The sequence below is a fragment of the Eupeodes corollae genome, chromosome 1, assembly GCF_945859685.1.
Source record: "Eupeodes corollae chromosome 1, idEupCoro1.1, whole genome shotgun sequence".
NCBI lineage: Eukaryota > Metazoa > Arthropoda > Insecta > Diptera > Syrphidae > Eupeodes > Eupeodes corollae.
In genome coordinates, this window is record NC_079147.1 from 171,450,532 (window position 1) to 171,467,366 (window position 16,835).

Consider the following 16,835-nt stretch of genomic DNA (forward strand, 5'->3'; position numbering starts at 1 on the left):
GGTCGATGCTCTGTATTTTAGTGAAAACCGCATCATGTTTGGAGGCTTGGTTGAGGAAATAGAGCAACCGAAAGATAATTTGTGATGAGCTGGGTCGAAATTCTGTAATTTTACTTTTTGACTAATTTTTCGGAAACGAGCGATCGTATAACATTTTGGTTTGCAGTTGTGGGTAGAGCATTTAAATACCTTTCCTTTGATGTGCATTTTGATTGGGTGGGAAATAGATTTGAAAATGCTACTTTTTCGGCAATGGGTTAGCCCACGATTTTCTCGAAAAACTGAAAAAAAAATCATTTTTGAGATTTATGCATCAATTGAAAGGTGGGTCGATGCTCTGTATTTTAGTGAAAACCGCATCATGTTTGGAGGCTTGGTTGAGGAAATAGAGCAACCGAAAGATAATTTGTGATGAGCTGGGTCGAAATTCTGTAATTTTACTTTTTGACTAATTTTTCGGAAAAGAGAGATCGTATAACATTTTGGTTTGCAGTTGTTGGAGAGCATTTAAATACCTTTCTTTTAATGTGCATTTTGATTGGGTGGGAAATAGTTTTGAAAATACTACTTTTTCGGCAATGGGTTAGCCCACGATTTTCTCGAAAAACTGAAAAAAAAAAAATCATTTTTGTGATTTATGCATCAATTGAAAGGTGGGTCTATGCTCTGTATTTTAGTGAAAACCGCATCATGTTTGGAGGCTTGGTTGAGGAAATAGAGCAACCGAAAGATAATTTGTGATGAGCTGGGTCGAAATTCTGTAATTTTACTTTTTGACTAATTTTTCGGAAACAAGCGATCGAATAACATTTTGGTTTGCAGTTGTGGGTAGAGCATTTAAATACCTTTCTTTTGATGTGCATTTTGATTGGGTGGGAAATAGTTTTGAAAATACTACTTTTTTCGGCAAGGGTTAGCCCACGATTTTCTCGAAAAACTGAAAAAAAATCATTTTTGTGATTTATGCATCAATTGAAAGGTGGGTCGATGCTCTGTATTTTAGTGAAAACCGCATCATGTTTGGAGGCTTGTTTGAGGAAATAGAGCAACCGAAAGATAATTTGTGATGAGCTGGGTCGAAATTCTGTAATTTTACTTTTTGACTAATTTTTCGGAAACGAGCGATCGTATATCATTTTGGTTTGCAGTTGTGGGTAGAGCATTTAAATACCTTTCTTTTGATGTGCATTTTGATTGGGTGGGAAATAGATTTGAAAATGCTACTTTTTCGGCAATGGGTTAGCCCACGATTTTCTCGAAAAACTGAAAAAAAATCATTTTTGTGATTTATGCATCAATTAAAAGGTGGGTCGATGCTCTGTATTTTAGTGAAAACCGCATCATGTTTGGAGGCTTGGTTGAGGAAATAGAGCAACCGAAAGATAATTTGTGATGAGCTGGGTCGAAATTCTGTAATTTTACTTTTTGACTAATTTTTCGGAAACGAGCAATCGTATAACATTTTGGTTTGCAGTTGTGGGTAGAGCATTTAAATACCTTTCTTTTGATATGCATTTTGATTGGGTGGGAAATAGTTTTGAAAATACTACTTTTTCGGCAATGGGTTAGCCCACGATTTTCTCGAAAAACTGAAAAAAAAATCATTTTTGTGATTTATGCATCAATTGAAAGGTGGGTCGATGCTCTGTATTTTAGTGAAAACCGCATCATGTTTGGAGGCTTGGTTGAGGAAATAGAGCAACCGAAAGATAATTTGTGATGAGCTGGGTCGAAATTCTGTAATTTTACTTTTTGACTAATTTTTCGGAAACGAGCGATCGTATAACATTTTGGTTTGCAGTTGTGGGTAGAGCATTTAAATACCTTTCTTTTGATGTGCATTTTGATTGGGTGGGAAATAGTTTTGAAAATACTACTTTTTTCGGCAAGGGTTAGCCCACGATTTTCTCGAAAAACTGAAAAAAAATCATTTTTGAGATTTATGCATCAATTGAAAGGTGGGTCGATGCTCTGTATTTTAGTGAAAACCGCATCATGTTTGGAGGCTTGGTTGAGGAAATAGAGCAACCGAAAGATAATTTGTGATGAGCTGGGTCGAAATTCTGTAATTTTACTTTTTGACTAATTTTTCGGAAACGAGCGATCGTATAACATTTTGGTTTGCAGTTGTGGGTAGAGCATTTAAATACCTTTCTTTTGATGTGCATTTTGATTGGGTGGGAAATAGTTTTGAAAATACTACTTTTTTGGCAATGGGTTAGCCCACGATTTTCTCGAAAAACTGAAAAAAAATCATTTTTGTGATTTATGCATCAATTGAAAGGTGGGTCGATGCTCTGTATTTTAGTGAAAACCGCATCATGTTTGGAGGCTTGGTTGAGGAAATAGAGCAACCGAAAGATAATTTGTGATGAGCTGGGTCGAAATTCTGTAATTTTACTTTTTGACTAATTTTTCGGAAACGAGCGATCGTATAACATTTTGGTTTGCAGTTGTGGGTAGAGCATTTAAATACCTTTCTTTTGATGTGAGTAGGAAAGGGGGCACTCTAGTCTGGGAATTTTTTGTGGTTAGGAGCGCGTGGCAAAGAGGTCGGCAGCCTTTGTAGGTAGTGTTTGAGTCGTGGTGGTTGTGTATGTCTTATCAGTATTGATGTTTTGGGGTTAGGAGCGCGTGCCAGTTATAGAAATGTGTAATGGTGTTATCACAATATGTTTTTTATGATTCATTGTAATTTGTGGTTTGTATTTTGTTTAATGGGTTTATATGTCTACATACATATGTGAGAAAAAAAATGTATATTCTAGCAATGATTGCTTAAGTGTTTTTATTTTTAGAACAGCTCTGATATAGAGAACATTAATTGGGGGAAGTAGAAAAAATAATATGTTTTGGTGTGAAAGATTAAGGGAAGGAGAAACATTTTGTATCTGTGAATCTGGATGGTTGGACATAAAATTTACGGATGTAATATTCTATAATGACACATTAAAATTGATGCTACAGCCAGAATATGGAAGCGAATGCGTTTTGTTTCATATTAGAAATGGTGAGACCGTTTCGCCTATTCTGAGTTTTAAGTTGCAGTTTCAATCTATGCAACATGTACGGTTTAAACTTTTAGGTGAGAATATTAGTTTTCATAAAAAAAAAGTAAAATGAAATGAATAAAACATAAAATTATATTATAGGAGGGGAGTTAACACTGATCGGAACGATTACACCTCATTCGAATGCTGTAAAGAGAAAAGAGGGTGAATATCCATCGCTTTGTCCATTTGGTGAGGTTGAATTACTTAATGAACCTCAAAAACTTAAAAAGAAAAAAGACAGTCATCGCATAAAAATAGAGACAGTTGAACGAGTTCATGACACATCATTTCAATCGAATGTATTTTAATATATACAAAATGAGATAAGAATAAAAGATGTGAGAAAGAGAGATGAATATAGATAGAATAAAAATTTTATAAAATTTAAAATTTGAGTGTAATGTTTATTAGTTTATGACAAACCTTTGGATAGCAAACATCTTTTTTTTAAAATGTTGTTTTACTCATCAGTCTTATGTCTGCTTTTAATTTGTCCTTCATTAATTGCTACTTTGCCATTACCTGTGGATATCAATTTGCAACAAGCAAACATAACTGATAATCTCTCTTTTTCCTTGAGTTTACCTAATAATGATACTGTGCAGATAGGTTTATCGTTTCGTTTGTTAACCTTTACAAATGGTAAAAATTTGCTTAATACCACAACAACAACAACCGATACAACATCATTTCAAAATGATGCAACAGTGACTTCAACAACAGCAAGAACGGTGGTAAATACAATTTTGGAGGAGAAAAAAATAGTAACCGTAGAGGAAGCAATCGAGAGTTTTAGGCAAGACTTAATTAAAAAAGAAACTGAAATATCAGGAATTATACAAAGTAAGGATGTTTTTTATAGACATTTCAAGCTTGAGTTTGATGAAGATAAGGCACTAACTGTTCGATGTTCGTATGATAGCAATTATAATTTGCGCACTCTAAGCATTAAATGTTATGAGTATCATGAATATGAAACTGAGAGAGTATTAAGTAATGGAGAAGTTGAGGTCTTTATGAAGGAGGATCTCGCATACAAATCTGATGTCGAATTACTGAATTTCAAATCATTAAAACAATCATACCATATGAATATCTCTTAAGAAAAAAAAATGTATAAGTGTATATATCAATAAAGATTTTTATTTAAAAAAAAATTACAAAAAGATGTGTCTTATTTATTAATTTTAGGTATAGGAATCCAAGAGTTGTGATCGTGTGAAAAGCCGAGCCATTTAACAAATAATCGATCTTTTTTTCTTTGAAGCACTTCCTCGACTAGATATGTATCGGGGAACTTAGTTTTCTGTAGTTCAAGCTCATAAAACCCTCCTTTAATGGGATGTCCTTGGTGATCTTCCAATAGGTACGTTATTGGATTTGAGTGTTGCACTTTGGCTATCTTAAAGATTTCTGTGGTCCAATTCGGTGTGTATCCTTTATCGAAAACATGTTTGTATTTACTAATTCTGACAAAATCCCCGGTTTTAAACTTTGGAGTAATATGTATTTTGATGTGATTATAGATCTTGGAGAGTAATATGTTTTCATTTGCAGCATTGACTTCAGATGGTTTCATATTTATCGTACGATGTTTGGAATTATTGTACGTTTTTGTTAGTTGTTCTATAATATCAATCCAACGATATGAACCATTTAAACTAAATTCTTTCCACATCCAAGTTTTCAAGGTACGATTAAATCGTTCAACAATGGAAGCTTTGAGAACACTAAATGTAGAGTAATGATTGATTTGAAACTTTTTCATAAGTTTTTTAAACGATGCATTGAAGAATTCTTTTCCATCATCTGTTTGGAAATTTTTTGGGTGACGACCTTTATTAAATATATCTTCCATAGCCTGAGTGACACTCGTTCCTGTTTTATTTTTAATAGGAGCCGTCCAAGCAAATTTAGAAAATGTATCAATAACTGTGAGAAGATATCGATAATTTTCGTTTTCGGGTGAATACACAACCATCTCGACTAGGTCGGCTTGCCATAAATCATCTAGACCCTTAATAATTACTCGTCTTTTTGGAAAATTCCTTCGAGCAGGCTTATGTAGTTCTTCAACAACGTTTCTCTGACTCATCTTTTTATTGAATGATAAAAACAAAGTATTTGTTCATGCATTTTATTAATTAAAATATTTCTATATAATAACTACAAGTTTAAGTCATACTATTTCAATCTTTTATACAAAGACATCAGTTTTTTTATTTTTAACAGTCTATTTTCAAGCATGTAACATGCGCATGTATCTGGACCATTTTTACATAAGTTTGAAGACCATGGGCAGTTATCGAAATGACATCCATGTTTTGATGTTGTAGTAGATACATTCATAAATCTTTTCAAAAAGATTACACAATTCAAAAGCTCTTCATGATGTTCTTCTAGTATATTATGATGATTTGTTTTCAGAAACTGTAGAATTTCATCAAAAATTAATAAAAAATCTATGTTAGACATAATGATTGAGTTCTCCACACTGAGGAGATAGATTAAAGACTAAAGTTATATAATGATTGGTTTTAAGTTTTAATAACTAATAGAATTGTCTTCAATTTTATTTTCAGATTTTTTTTCCTTATTATCAATTGTGTCAAACAGTAGTTTCTCAAATTTGTCAACTACTCTATATTGGATGTATTCTTTAAGTTGTTCGTATGTTTCATCAACATATTTTTTTGGTAGCAGCGTCTTCCTGTTCTTGTGGTTCTTGAACATTTTTTAACCGTTTAAATTGTGTGTTGTAATCTCCGCTTTCTGTTTTGAGGAATCCCTCTCCAGGTGGTCCAGGCAAACCTCGCTCTCCCTGTAAACCTGGTGGTCCCTGCTCTCCTTGTTTTCCTCTTGGTCCTCTGGGTGGGGTTCTATTTGAGAAACGACCAAATTTATCAACACTCATCTTTTTTTTATTATTATTCGATAATATTGGCTTCTTTAAGTTCTTCAATGATTGAAATAATTTCGTTAGAGTGATTGTTGTGTCCAACTTGTTGTGAACCAATTAGAAGTCTCAATCGATCTACTAGTTCATTGGGATTATCCCAAAATATATAGTCTTTTTTCAAATTTGATAATTGCATTATTCCACTTCCTGAAGGTATTTGTAGTGTTGAAGATGATGGCGATAGAGTATTAGAAGTATTTGTTGTTAATCCGAATAATTTACTTATAATTTTTTTATACTTATAACCTCTATTGCCGTGTACTTGTCTCTGTGAATTATGATCAATTCTATGAGCATTAGTGTCATGTAATATAGTCCTGTAGTTTTTTAAATCTTCATTGGTGTAAACTTGATTATCAGGGTTTTTCTTAAATATAAGCTCATATAACCCATTTGTTCCTTCGAAGGTTTTATTTTTAATTTCTATATCTTTTCCGATAAGGTTTAACTCACTATTACCGATGTACATTTTTCCATCTTTTGAATGTACACCATACGTTTTATCAAGGGTGTTGGAATTATTTAGAAATAAATCTATATATTTTTTAGGGGTGTCATGAAATTGTTTTTGTGACAAGCGTTCTGCAAAGCTACTATGGCTTGACTTGTTCTTTGTTCTTTTTGGAGTAGTATTACTATCAACGGAAAAAATTCTTGAATCATCATCATCATCAATAGAAGTTTTGAGGGTGGTGAATTCTTCATGAAAATGTTTCTTGTTATCATAATCATTTTCTTGTGATTGAGGATGTTCAAAATTGAGTTTTATTTTCTTTAAAGGACTATTTATAAGGTTATGTTGATCTTGTTTGATATTTGATTTTTTTACTAATTCGTTTAGTGGTTTTGTAAGAGGTTTAAGAGTTTCTTTAATTTGAGTTTCGTAAGCTTCCCTACCGATCTTAAGAGCTTTGTATTTCTTTCGTAGAGCATCTGTAGTTTTAATTAATTCCTTTGTAAGTTTTACATCTATATTCATCATAATGTAAACATTTATTTCTTCCTACAGAGGCAAGTTGTTAATTTGTTTCGAAGTTGTTGAAAGAATCGTTCAAAAAATTTTAAACTGAATTTGATATTGAGATTACTGATTTTAACTGAAGAATACTGGGTCTCAATCTGGGTGGAACTGCTTTTTACTGCTACTATCTGCTCACTGTACTGCTCTGTACTGTTCTCATAGAACATTTCTTTACATATGGTATTAAAGCAAAAGTGTTATTTGTTTTATAACTTAAGAAAACAGTCAAAGCCTTTTCTATAACGACCTTCATTCAAAGGACTATCCTTGTCAATTACCACAAATCCGTAATTTGTCTTCCAACATTCTGCACAAACTATTCTGAATGTATTAAATGTCATATCTGAATTAACATGATCATTATATATATGTTTTAGATTCATATCGTCCTGTTTGAAGATGATTAGTAAATTCGCATTGTCTCGAATTAAGTGTTTGGGTATTCTTGTATAAGTCTGGCATAAGTAAAAACTATCAATATGATGATGCCGTCCCATACTGAAGTAAACTCGAACTGTGTCTTGTTTTTCACAGGCAATATCGTCAAAAATAAATATAGAATTTGGTTTAGCCTCTTCGGGTGAAATAACATCACTGTTATTGGCAAAAGTGAAGAAACCCATATTTTTAATAGGTTTTATGGCTTTTCGTAAAAACTCATACTTTGGTTGATGTAAGGATTTAGAATATATATAGATATTTTCAAATTTTAATCCATTTGGATGTTGTAACAAACTCATCATGACATTTGTTTTTCCGCAATTTGAGGGACCAGTAATTAACCCTCTTATACTATGAGGGAATAGTTTACCATGTTTTTTTCTTTCAATATTGTTAGCCAGTTCCATATTTATTACTGGTAACTGGCATTGTTGTTTAACGAAACGCATAGTAATTAAAACTAAATGATTTCCTATAAATGACAAGTTTATATTTTAAAAGTGTCATATGACATCCAACCATTCTTACGCTAAGATAATCATTTAAAATGATTGATTATTCCAAAAAATATATCAGTCGACGAAACATTGTGAAAGGAAAAGGTTTATTAAATACTTTAATAAACAAACTACCTCTTGAACTACATTTACCTGGTTATCAATACTGTGGACCTGGAACAAAACTCCGACAACGTCTAGCTCGAGGGGATCCGGGAATTAATTTACTTGATCAAGCGTGCAAGGAACACGATATATCTTATTCTAAATTTAAAAATACATCTGATCGACACATTGCCGATAGGATTTTAACTGAAAAAGCTTGGCAACGAGTTAAATCCGGAGACGCTAGTTTAGGTGAAAAGGCAAACGCACTATTGGTTACCAATCTTTTGAAGGCAAAAACAAAATTCGGTATGGGTTGTTCTAAGAATAAAGACAAAAAGCCTAAGAAAAAAGCGAAAAATAAAAAAGAAAACGACAATAAGTCAAATTTAGATAAAAATGCTAAGCAACTCTCATTTAGAAAAATAATAACAGTTGTTGGAAATAATATTAAACGTAAAAAACCCTTCAATCTGGAAAAGGCAATCCAAATAGCCATATCATCTGCTAAGAAAACAGTAAGAAAAAACAGTAATAAAATTAAGACACCCAGAGTTATTTCTGTACCGAAAATTGGTGGTGTAATTCCATTTCTTGTACCGTTGTTTGCTGGACTTTCAGCTCTTGGAGCTTTAACGGGAGGTGCTGCAGGCGTAGCAAAAGCTGTCAACGATATTAGCATTGCTAAAAAAGATTTAGAGGAGAAAAAGCGTCATAATCAACAAATGGAATCCGTTGCAGTAGGCCAGGGCTTATACCTTAAACCTTATAGAAAAGGGTTTGGACTTTATTTAAATCCACAGCCAAAAAACTTCTAAGTTCGCTGCCCAATCGTGCATTAAATGAAATAGATTTGAGAAATTTTGCAAGGAAATTCATTCCGAATTTTCGAGGAGTTTTCATGAGAGATAATTTACCAAAAACTAAACCTTTGAAAAACGAATGTGGAATTGTAAATCTAGACTCATCAATTGGTCCTGGAACACACTGGGTAGCGTTTTATAAAAAAGGCAACCGAATTGAATATTTTGATAGTTTTGGAAATCTTCAACCTCCTATTGAAATTATTAATTATTTGGGTGAAAAAATTAATTATAATTATACAAAATACCAAGGTTATGACTCTTTTAACTGTGGTCATTTATGTTTAAGATTTTTATATGAATGTTATTTTCAATAAATAAAGAGTTTTATATACAATGGCTTTCATTATGTTTTTCATCACCATGGCAATGACACTTACACTGAGCGGGAGAACTTCACTTCTATCAGCTGAATATTTTCCACCGCTGAACTTGGATAAAGACTATGTTTGTGGATTGATTGATTTTCACACGTACAACTCTATACCGAATGTTGATGCGAATAATAATTTGTTTCATGTGGGCGAATATGAAATTGAAATCCCAATAGGATCGTATGAAATTGATGCTATTGCAGAATATATATCCGAAGAATTATTATTGCGAAATTCCTCCATTATTATTGAAATAGAAGCAAATAATAACACAATGGAATGTCAAATCCAATGCAACGAGAACATATATTTCAACAAGAACAGAACCATAGGAAAATTATTGGGTTTCAGTAAACGTGTTCTAGAAGGTAAAAAAACTCATTTGTCAGATTTACCTGTTGACATAAACAAGGTAAATGTAATACGAGTCGAGTGTAATATAATTACTGGCTCTTACTTTAATAATACTCCTATGCATACAATACATGAATTCTCACCAGAAACAGGGTCAGGGTATAAAATCATTGAAGTTCCAAAAAATGTCATCTATCTACCTGTGAATGTCAAACGAATAAGTACTATAACATTAAAACTTGTGGACCAGAACGGAGACTTAATAAATTTTAGAGGAGAAAGAATAACTGTTCGATTACATCTAACCCCAATATTAGAATAATGATAATCTACAATAATTATTTAACAGATATCAAAGGTAACCATTTAACTAGTTCTTCCCAAACATCAACACTGTCAACACCTAAGTTATCACCTGAAAATAAAGCCTATCTTCTGTCACTGGGATTCAAATTAAAATAATTTACAATATGAACGATATATTAAATATTACTCAAGGACCCATCTTTGATAATAGCATATCTAAGTTTGAGTACCATTGTTACTCACCATTTCTTCAGTCCTTCAATCCGAGTGATGAAATACGTATTCCCATACAACAACAAGACTTATGTATATTACCTAGTGAAAGCTATATTTATGTAGAAGGGAGTCTAACAAAAGCAGATGGAACTGTTTCAGCAGGAAAATTAACTAATAATGCAAAGGCTTTTCTTTTTGAAGAAATACAATATGAACTGAATGGAGTAAACATTGACAACAATAAAAACGTGGGAATAACATCGACCTTAAAAAATTATATTTCTTTAAACGCAAATGAAAGTAAGAGCTTGGAAAATGGATCATGGACTGGGGGTAGCAGTTTTTCTCTTGCATCGGGTACTTTTAATTTTTGTATAAAATTAAAATATCTGTTAGGATTTACTGAAGATTATAAAAAGATCATAACAAATGCAAGACATGAATTGATTTTAATTCGTACTCGATCGAATGAGAATGCTTATTTTTCTAAAGACAACGAAGAATTAAAACTTTCGATTTTTAAACTGCAGTGGAGAGTACCACACATTACCTTATCTGATTCGAATAAACTTACATTATTGAAACAAATACAATCAAATCCAATTCAAATTCATTTTCGAAATTGGGAAATGTACGAATATCCAACACTACCAACCACCACTGATCATGTATGGACAGTTAAAACTTCAAGTCAGCTTGAGAAACCAAGATATATTATCATTGCTCTACAAACTGATAGAAAAAATCAACGAAATAAAGATGCTAGCATATTTGATCATTGTGATGTGAGCAATGTAAAAGTACATTTAAATTCCGAATCTTACCCTCGCGAAGATTTAAATGTTAAATATAAACTGGATCGATATGCTATTCTCTATGAAATGTATAGTAAATTTCAACAATCGTATTATCAACAACAATCAAATCCACTTTTATCGCGACAAGAGTTTAAAGATATCGCCCCAATTCTGGTTATTGATTGTTCTCATCAAAATGAGTCAATCAAAACGGGTCCTGTGGATGTAAAAATTGAACTTAAAACATTAACTTCGATTCCTGCTTCAACAACTATGTATTGTTTAATACTTCATGATCGCATAATCGAGTACAATCCATTGACTGGAGAAGTTAACAAACTTATTTAAATTGGTGTCATAATCTATATTTTTTCAGTAGAAAAAGTGCATTTGCTTAGAACAGATCTAAACATGGATACCTGTTTTGTAGACTTTCAAGGTTTTAGAGGAGTCAACAATGAGTTTATCTTAAAGGAAATGGCTGTACTTTTTAATGGATATCACCAACATTTCATACTCACTCCACCATTTCACTCTAACTTTCTTCCGTCACACCTCAAAAGACAAGCTCATTGGTTGCGTGAGTATCATCATGGTTTTACCTGGGATGGAGGAGATACAGATTTTTGCAAAGTTAAGTCATATCTTCGAAAAAAAATTAAAAATGTTGTTTACGTCAAGGGTAGAGAAAAGAAACATTGGCTACAAAAACTTATTAATAACGAAAATGTTGAAGTCATTAACCTTGAAGATCTTAACTATAAGTGTCCTAATTTAAAAGAACTAAAAAGAATTTATCCGGATATAACTTTGAAATGTTGGTATCATGGAAAAATATGTGCACTCCAGAATGTTTATCTTTTGAGCAGATACATTAAAGAAGCTAAAAATTGTAATTAATATTTTCAAATAAAACAAAAAAAACTTTTGCTTAAAATTTTAAATTATTTTTTTATTTTAATATTTACATAAAGTGCGACTTTTTATTACTATAATGATTATTATGATGATGATGAAGGTGGGTTGGGTTTTTTCCTTTTATATCCGTACGGCAGAGAACTGTGATCGTCGAAAAATTGACGTTTTTCAGCTCTTGGTTTATATGTTTTGACTTCTTCTACAGTAACTACCTGATGTTCTATGGTACGTCGTATATTTTTAGATTTTATGACAATACTTTCTTCAGAATCTTCTTGTATAGAAGAATTTAAAACCGCTTCTTTTATTGAATCGAAATTAATTTTTTGGGAAGATTCATAATTGAGGAAGATACCCTTCACTTTACAGACAGTGTGTTCTTTTTTATCCTTTGTGCTGTATACTTTGTAAGAATAATTTTTTGGTCCACCACTTACAAATTCGGTAATGTAACTTCCTTGACCATAGCAATCCAGTTCGTTTGTCATATCACCGATAAAGTCTCCAGTAGGTGGATCGAATTCTCCTTGACGACAAACATAAATAACGGAATCAGTGTCGTAGTACAAAACTCTTTCCTGAAGTTTTTCTAAGTAGCTATATAATTTCAGGCGAGCTTGAGTTGTGGTATATGCGGCAATAGAAACATTAACAGTTGATAGAGTTTCAACTGCTTCTTCTTTCATTTCGAAGCTTATCACAATATTGTTTTCATTAATTGGTAGAATTTGTGAAACTTCTATAGATGGATGAGTAAGCAAATTAAACAAATCTGAAGGATTATTAATAATACAGGTTTTTTGTTGATTTTCTCTTTGTCCAAATTTACCCCAAAAAGAATTTAAAATCAGCTTGGCAAGTGATCTCTTGCCAGGATTATCTGTTATTTCGGAGTATTCTAACTTGATTTTTTCCTTCTCGAGAAAATCCGTAATATATTTGTTTTTATCCTCTTCAGATAAACATATATTTGGCCAACCTGAAGCTTCTTGCTTTATTTTAAGGTATTTATTCATCATCGAGGTAAATAATCCTTCAGTACCTGCAGTAGGGTTATATTGGATTACATCGTATTCCCAAATTTCCATTATAGTTAGTAGCTTATAACCCATTTCAATAGCTTTTACTACTTCGTCAATCACCCATACTCCTAACAAGGCCCTCTGATCATCAGAATGGGTACAAACTCTTTCCTTAGTTTTTTCACTGCTGCAGGTTCTACACAATGAAAACATTAGTTTATTGTTCTGTTTTTGGGGTAAGACAGGGTGAAATAAGTTTTCTGGTGGTAGAATTTTACATTTAATGAGTCCATTGATACCATCAAGTTGCATATTAGAGCAAATATCATCATTACTTGTATGAACTTTTGGATGTCCAACTGGAAACTTCCCATTTTTACATACCCAGGGGTATAGTGAACATACATCAATGTATTTTATTTGCTCACCTTCCTTACACCTGTAGTAATTAAATGTATTCCCAGTTCTTCCTCCAAAGAAACCATCTCGTGGATTTAACGGGGCATTCTGTACAAGTGGGTGATTGTTTATGAAATTTAACTCTTCATCTTTTAGAAAACTAAGTTGGGTCTCAAATTCACAACCCCACTTTTCGATCACTTCATAATTAAACGATCTCAAACGTGCTGTTTTGGCCAACGTTCTCTCGTATCTGTAATTCAACGTATCGTGTTGTTCTTTATCAGATAGAGGTTCGTCTCGTTTATGTTTAAGACAAGCAGGATGACCGTGATAGTAGCAACCATGAAACTCAAAAACTTGTTTATTTTCTTCGCAGAAACCATCGACTTTAACTCCGTTAATTATGGCTTCACGTCCTTTAGCAGCATGTTTTATGTTGATTTTTCGACTTTGCTCTTCCAAAATCAACCACTTAATTGCTTCCGTTGACTGATTATCGACGCACCTGATATTGAGAAAAAACACATTTGTTTTAACATTTATTTTAGATATTGTATTCATTTAAATAACAATTTACCTGTATCCATTTTTGGGTATTAACCCAATAGTGTTCGACTGTAGAAAATTTCTTCGGTACACCAGATTGCATGAAGAAGCTATAGTCGTAGCTTCTAAGAATGGCTCAATATTACTTTCAATGAGAAAAAAACGTCTGAACTTTAGACAAGCCTCAGTCAGGATATTGACATCACTGATGCAATACTCCAAAAGTTCACGTTGGAGTTCAAAAATGTCGTTTTTATGTTCTCCGTACCATTTTAGAAATACTTCAAGTTCTTCTGTTTTCATAGTATTCGGACTGTAGAATTCTAAGGCTGGTAACTTCCCGACATAGTTTCTATTTCCTCTTGTATTGAACAAATGAGGAAAATATCCTTTTTTCAATTCCGACGATAGCTGGAAGGTTTTCGGCAGCTTAGAGAGAGCCATCGGGAAATAATTTAAGGAATCTATAAACTTAATATTTCCTATTATCATTAATATTATTTTACTGCCTCGCATGATTAATTCCGGACTTAAATTTGTTTCATTCAGTATATAATTTAATATAAATTGATGGTCATAAGATTGTCCGTTATGTGCTAATACAATGACGTTTTTAAATTTTTGTCGAACATTCAGAATATGTTTTAAGAATTTTGGGATAATGTTTCCTTCTTCTTCTTCTTCAGATTCCTGAACAACGTTCAATGAATGCCCGCACTTATTACAAAAGGCCAAATTCGGGATATCAAAACATTCATAACACTTTTGCCTAAAAACACACAAATTAGGCTCATGTATTTTCACCTGAGTATTATAAGTATCATCTGCAATAGATATGATTTTTTCACCGATAACTCTCTCTTGACGACTCTCTAAATCATAAAAAATGTAAAGAGTGTCTTTACAACTAGGTAATCTACTATCGGGAAGTATATAGCACAAATGATCTGCTTCCACGTGCTTCCTACATAATTTACAGTAGTATTCGCCACAGATATGAGTTCGATTGCCACTATATGTTTTTAAACATAGTATGCATCTTTTGACTTGTTCACAAATATTGTTTCCTTTTGAGTTGCCTGCCTTGTGTTTGTCGAAACAGTTTTTCCCTCTAAAATTTCGATTACAATCTACACAATTAATTTCTTTTGCAATTTTCGGGCACGGAGGTGTGTTTTGACATTGTGGACATGTTTTATGACACCTATGTTTGCTCTTCATATTGTAGGGTTCATGGCAATCTTCGCAATAATAACTGCAACAAAATGCAGCAGTTAAGGACGTTATTAAATTGAAGTGATTATTATGGTAGATTAAATTGATTTTTTTTTTCTCATCATTATCACCTTCAAATATGATATCACGCCCTTTTGTTCCGTGGTTATACACCGTTATTTTGTATTCCTTTAAATGTTGTTGGAATATTTTTAATTCTGGAATGCCACACCCTTCAGGGGGTATATTTATGTGTGCCTCATTAATTAGTTTTAAGGCATTCTTTGTCTGAATTTTCCCAATATCTCTTCTTATTGCGTTTTTGTTTAACACACTTTCTTTATTGGCATATACTTTGCCAACGACTAGCGCTCGAGGCAAGCACAAGTTATCCGTATTGTGTACAGATACAATACCCTTTCTTTTGGAGCATTCCTTTTCAAAGGTGTTATGGATGTTAGATCTTTTTCTTCCAGAACCTGAAGGGAGCTTCACAGATGTTATGCTTAGATTAAAATCATCAGTGCTCAGACCTGTAGAATTACTTTGGAAGATTCTACTGACCATCTCCCAAATGTCGCTAAATTTAATGGCGGAACAGTCTTTAAAGTTGATCCAACCGCTACCCCGTTCGGTGGAAAAACTCTTTCCGCTAAAAGTTATTCCCACTTTATCAAGGGGATCCAGATCTTTCAAAGCATGTTTGAACATGCCGTTCAAACCTTCCCTTATCCAGGAAGTAGGCTCCTTATTTTCAGGAACAGGTTTTATTTTGAACTGGATTTTTCTTCCGTTCAAACCAAACCTTTTAATCCTCGTCACCATTTCGTCTATTATTTCAAATCGCTATATACAAATGGGTGAAAAAGAAAAGAGTGAAAGTTAACAAAAAAACCTTAATTGCTTGAAATAGAAGCGAGTAATAACAAAATATTCTCTTTCTTTCTCAATCCTTCGAAACAAACAAACAAGCAGGTATAGAAAAAAAAAACTTTTAAAAATTTGTATTTAATTTTTTTTTTTTTATTTTTTAACAAAAAACCTTTTTTTTTTTTTTTTTAATACAAAGAGTTGTAAAATAAACTCTTCTGTGACTGCACAAAGTTATTTATTACCTCCTCCTCGTCTTTTTTATGATTGTTGGTGTTGTTATTATAGTTGTTGTTGTTACTGCTGCTGCTACTGCTTTCATTGATACTGTTGTTGTTGTTGATATTGCTGTCATCGCTGGTGCTACTTTCTTTTTCATGAAAGTCTATCTCGAATGTTGCTTCGTGAGGAGCTACGACCTCCAAACAAAGTTTAGGCAGCTCCCGTATTTCCTCATCACCGAAGGACTCTGCACACCTTTTTGGTAAGAAGACGTAACAGTCATTGAGTTCCAGACACAGCTGCTGTCCGTAGCGCGTGGTGCACTTCTTGGCACCCACAATCGCATATTTTTTTTTTAATGTCAGCTTCTTCATGCTGACCAATTGCTTGCTCACGATCCTGGAGTTCGCTTTTATTTTGTTTAAAATTGAAGACATTTTGTTTTTAATTTTTTTTAAATTTTTTTTAAGATTTACCACTTGCTATTCTCTACTTTGTCAAGAGTGACTGAATTCAATAGTTGAATATGCCCTGATCTTATACTTACGAAAAAAGTATAGACATTGAGCTTAATGTCTATATGTGTTTTTTTTTTTTGATAAAATGTTACTTTACCAATTTTTTTTTAAGTCAAATGGATATTTGATTGCTACA

General features: G+C 32.7%; 3 protein-coding genes across 3 annotated transcripts; 2 read left to right on the top strand and 1 right to left on the bottom strand.

Annotated features, from left to right (window-relative positions):
- Window positions 1-2,665: 2,665 nt before the first annotated feature.
- On the top strand, window positions 2,666-3,443 carry LOC129942627 (uncharacterized). The gene is made up of 2 exons (XM_056051640.1): window positions 2,666-3,085; window positions 3,153-3,443. Exons 1-2 carry the CDS (start codon window positions 2,848-2,850, stop codon window positions 3,359-3,361), a joined length of 447 nt encoding a protein of 148 aa, XP_055907615.1. The 5' UTR covers window positions 2,666-2,847; the 3' UTR covers window positions 3,362-3,443.
- A 6,694-nt stretch (window positions 3,444-10,137) lies between these two features.
- LOC129946979 (uncharacterized) lies at window positions 10,138-11,334 on the top strand. Its single transcript, XM_056057367.1, has one exon. It carries the CDS (start codon window positions 10,138-10,140, stop codon window positions 11,332-11,334), a length of 1,197 nt encoding a protein of 398 aa, XP_055913342.1.
- A 653-nt stretch (window positions 11,335-11,987) lies between these two features.
- Window positions 11,988-16,555, bottom strand: LOC129946989 (uncharacterized). The gene is made up of 3 exons (XM_056057376.1): window positions 16,205-16,555; window positions 13,906-15,935; window positions 11,988-13,833 (listed from the first exon to the last, which is right to left on the bottom strand). The coding sequence occupies exons 1-3, from the start codon at window positions 16,553-16,555 to the stop codon at window positions 11,988-11,990; spliced, it is 4,227 nt and encodes a 1,408-aa protein (XP_055913351.1).
- Between the last annotated feature and the right edge of the window lie 280 nt (window positions 16,556-16,835).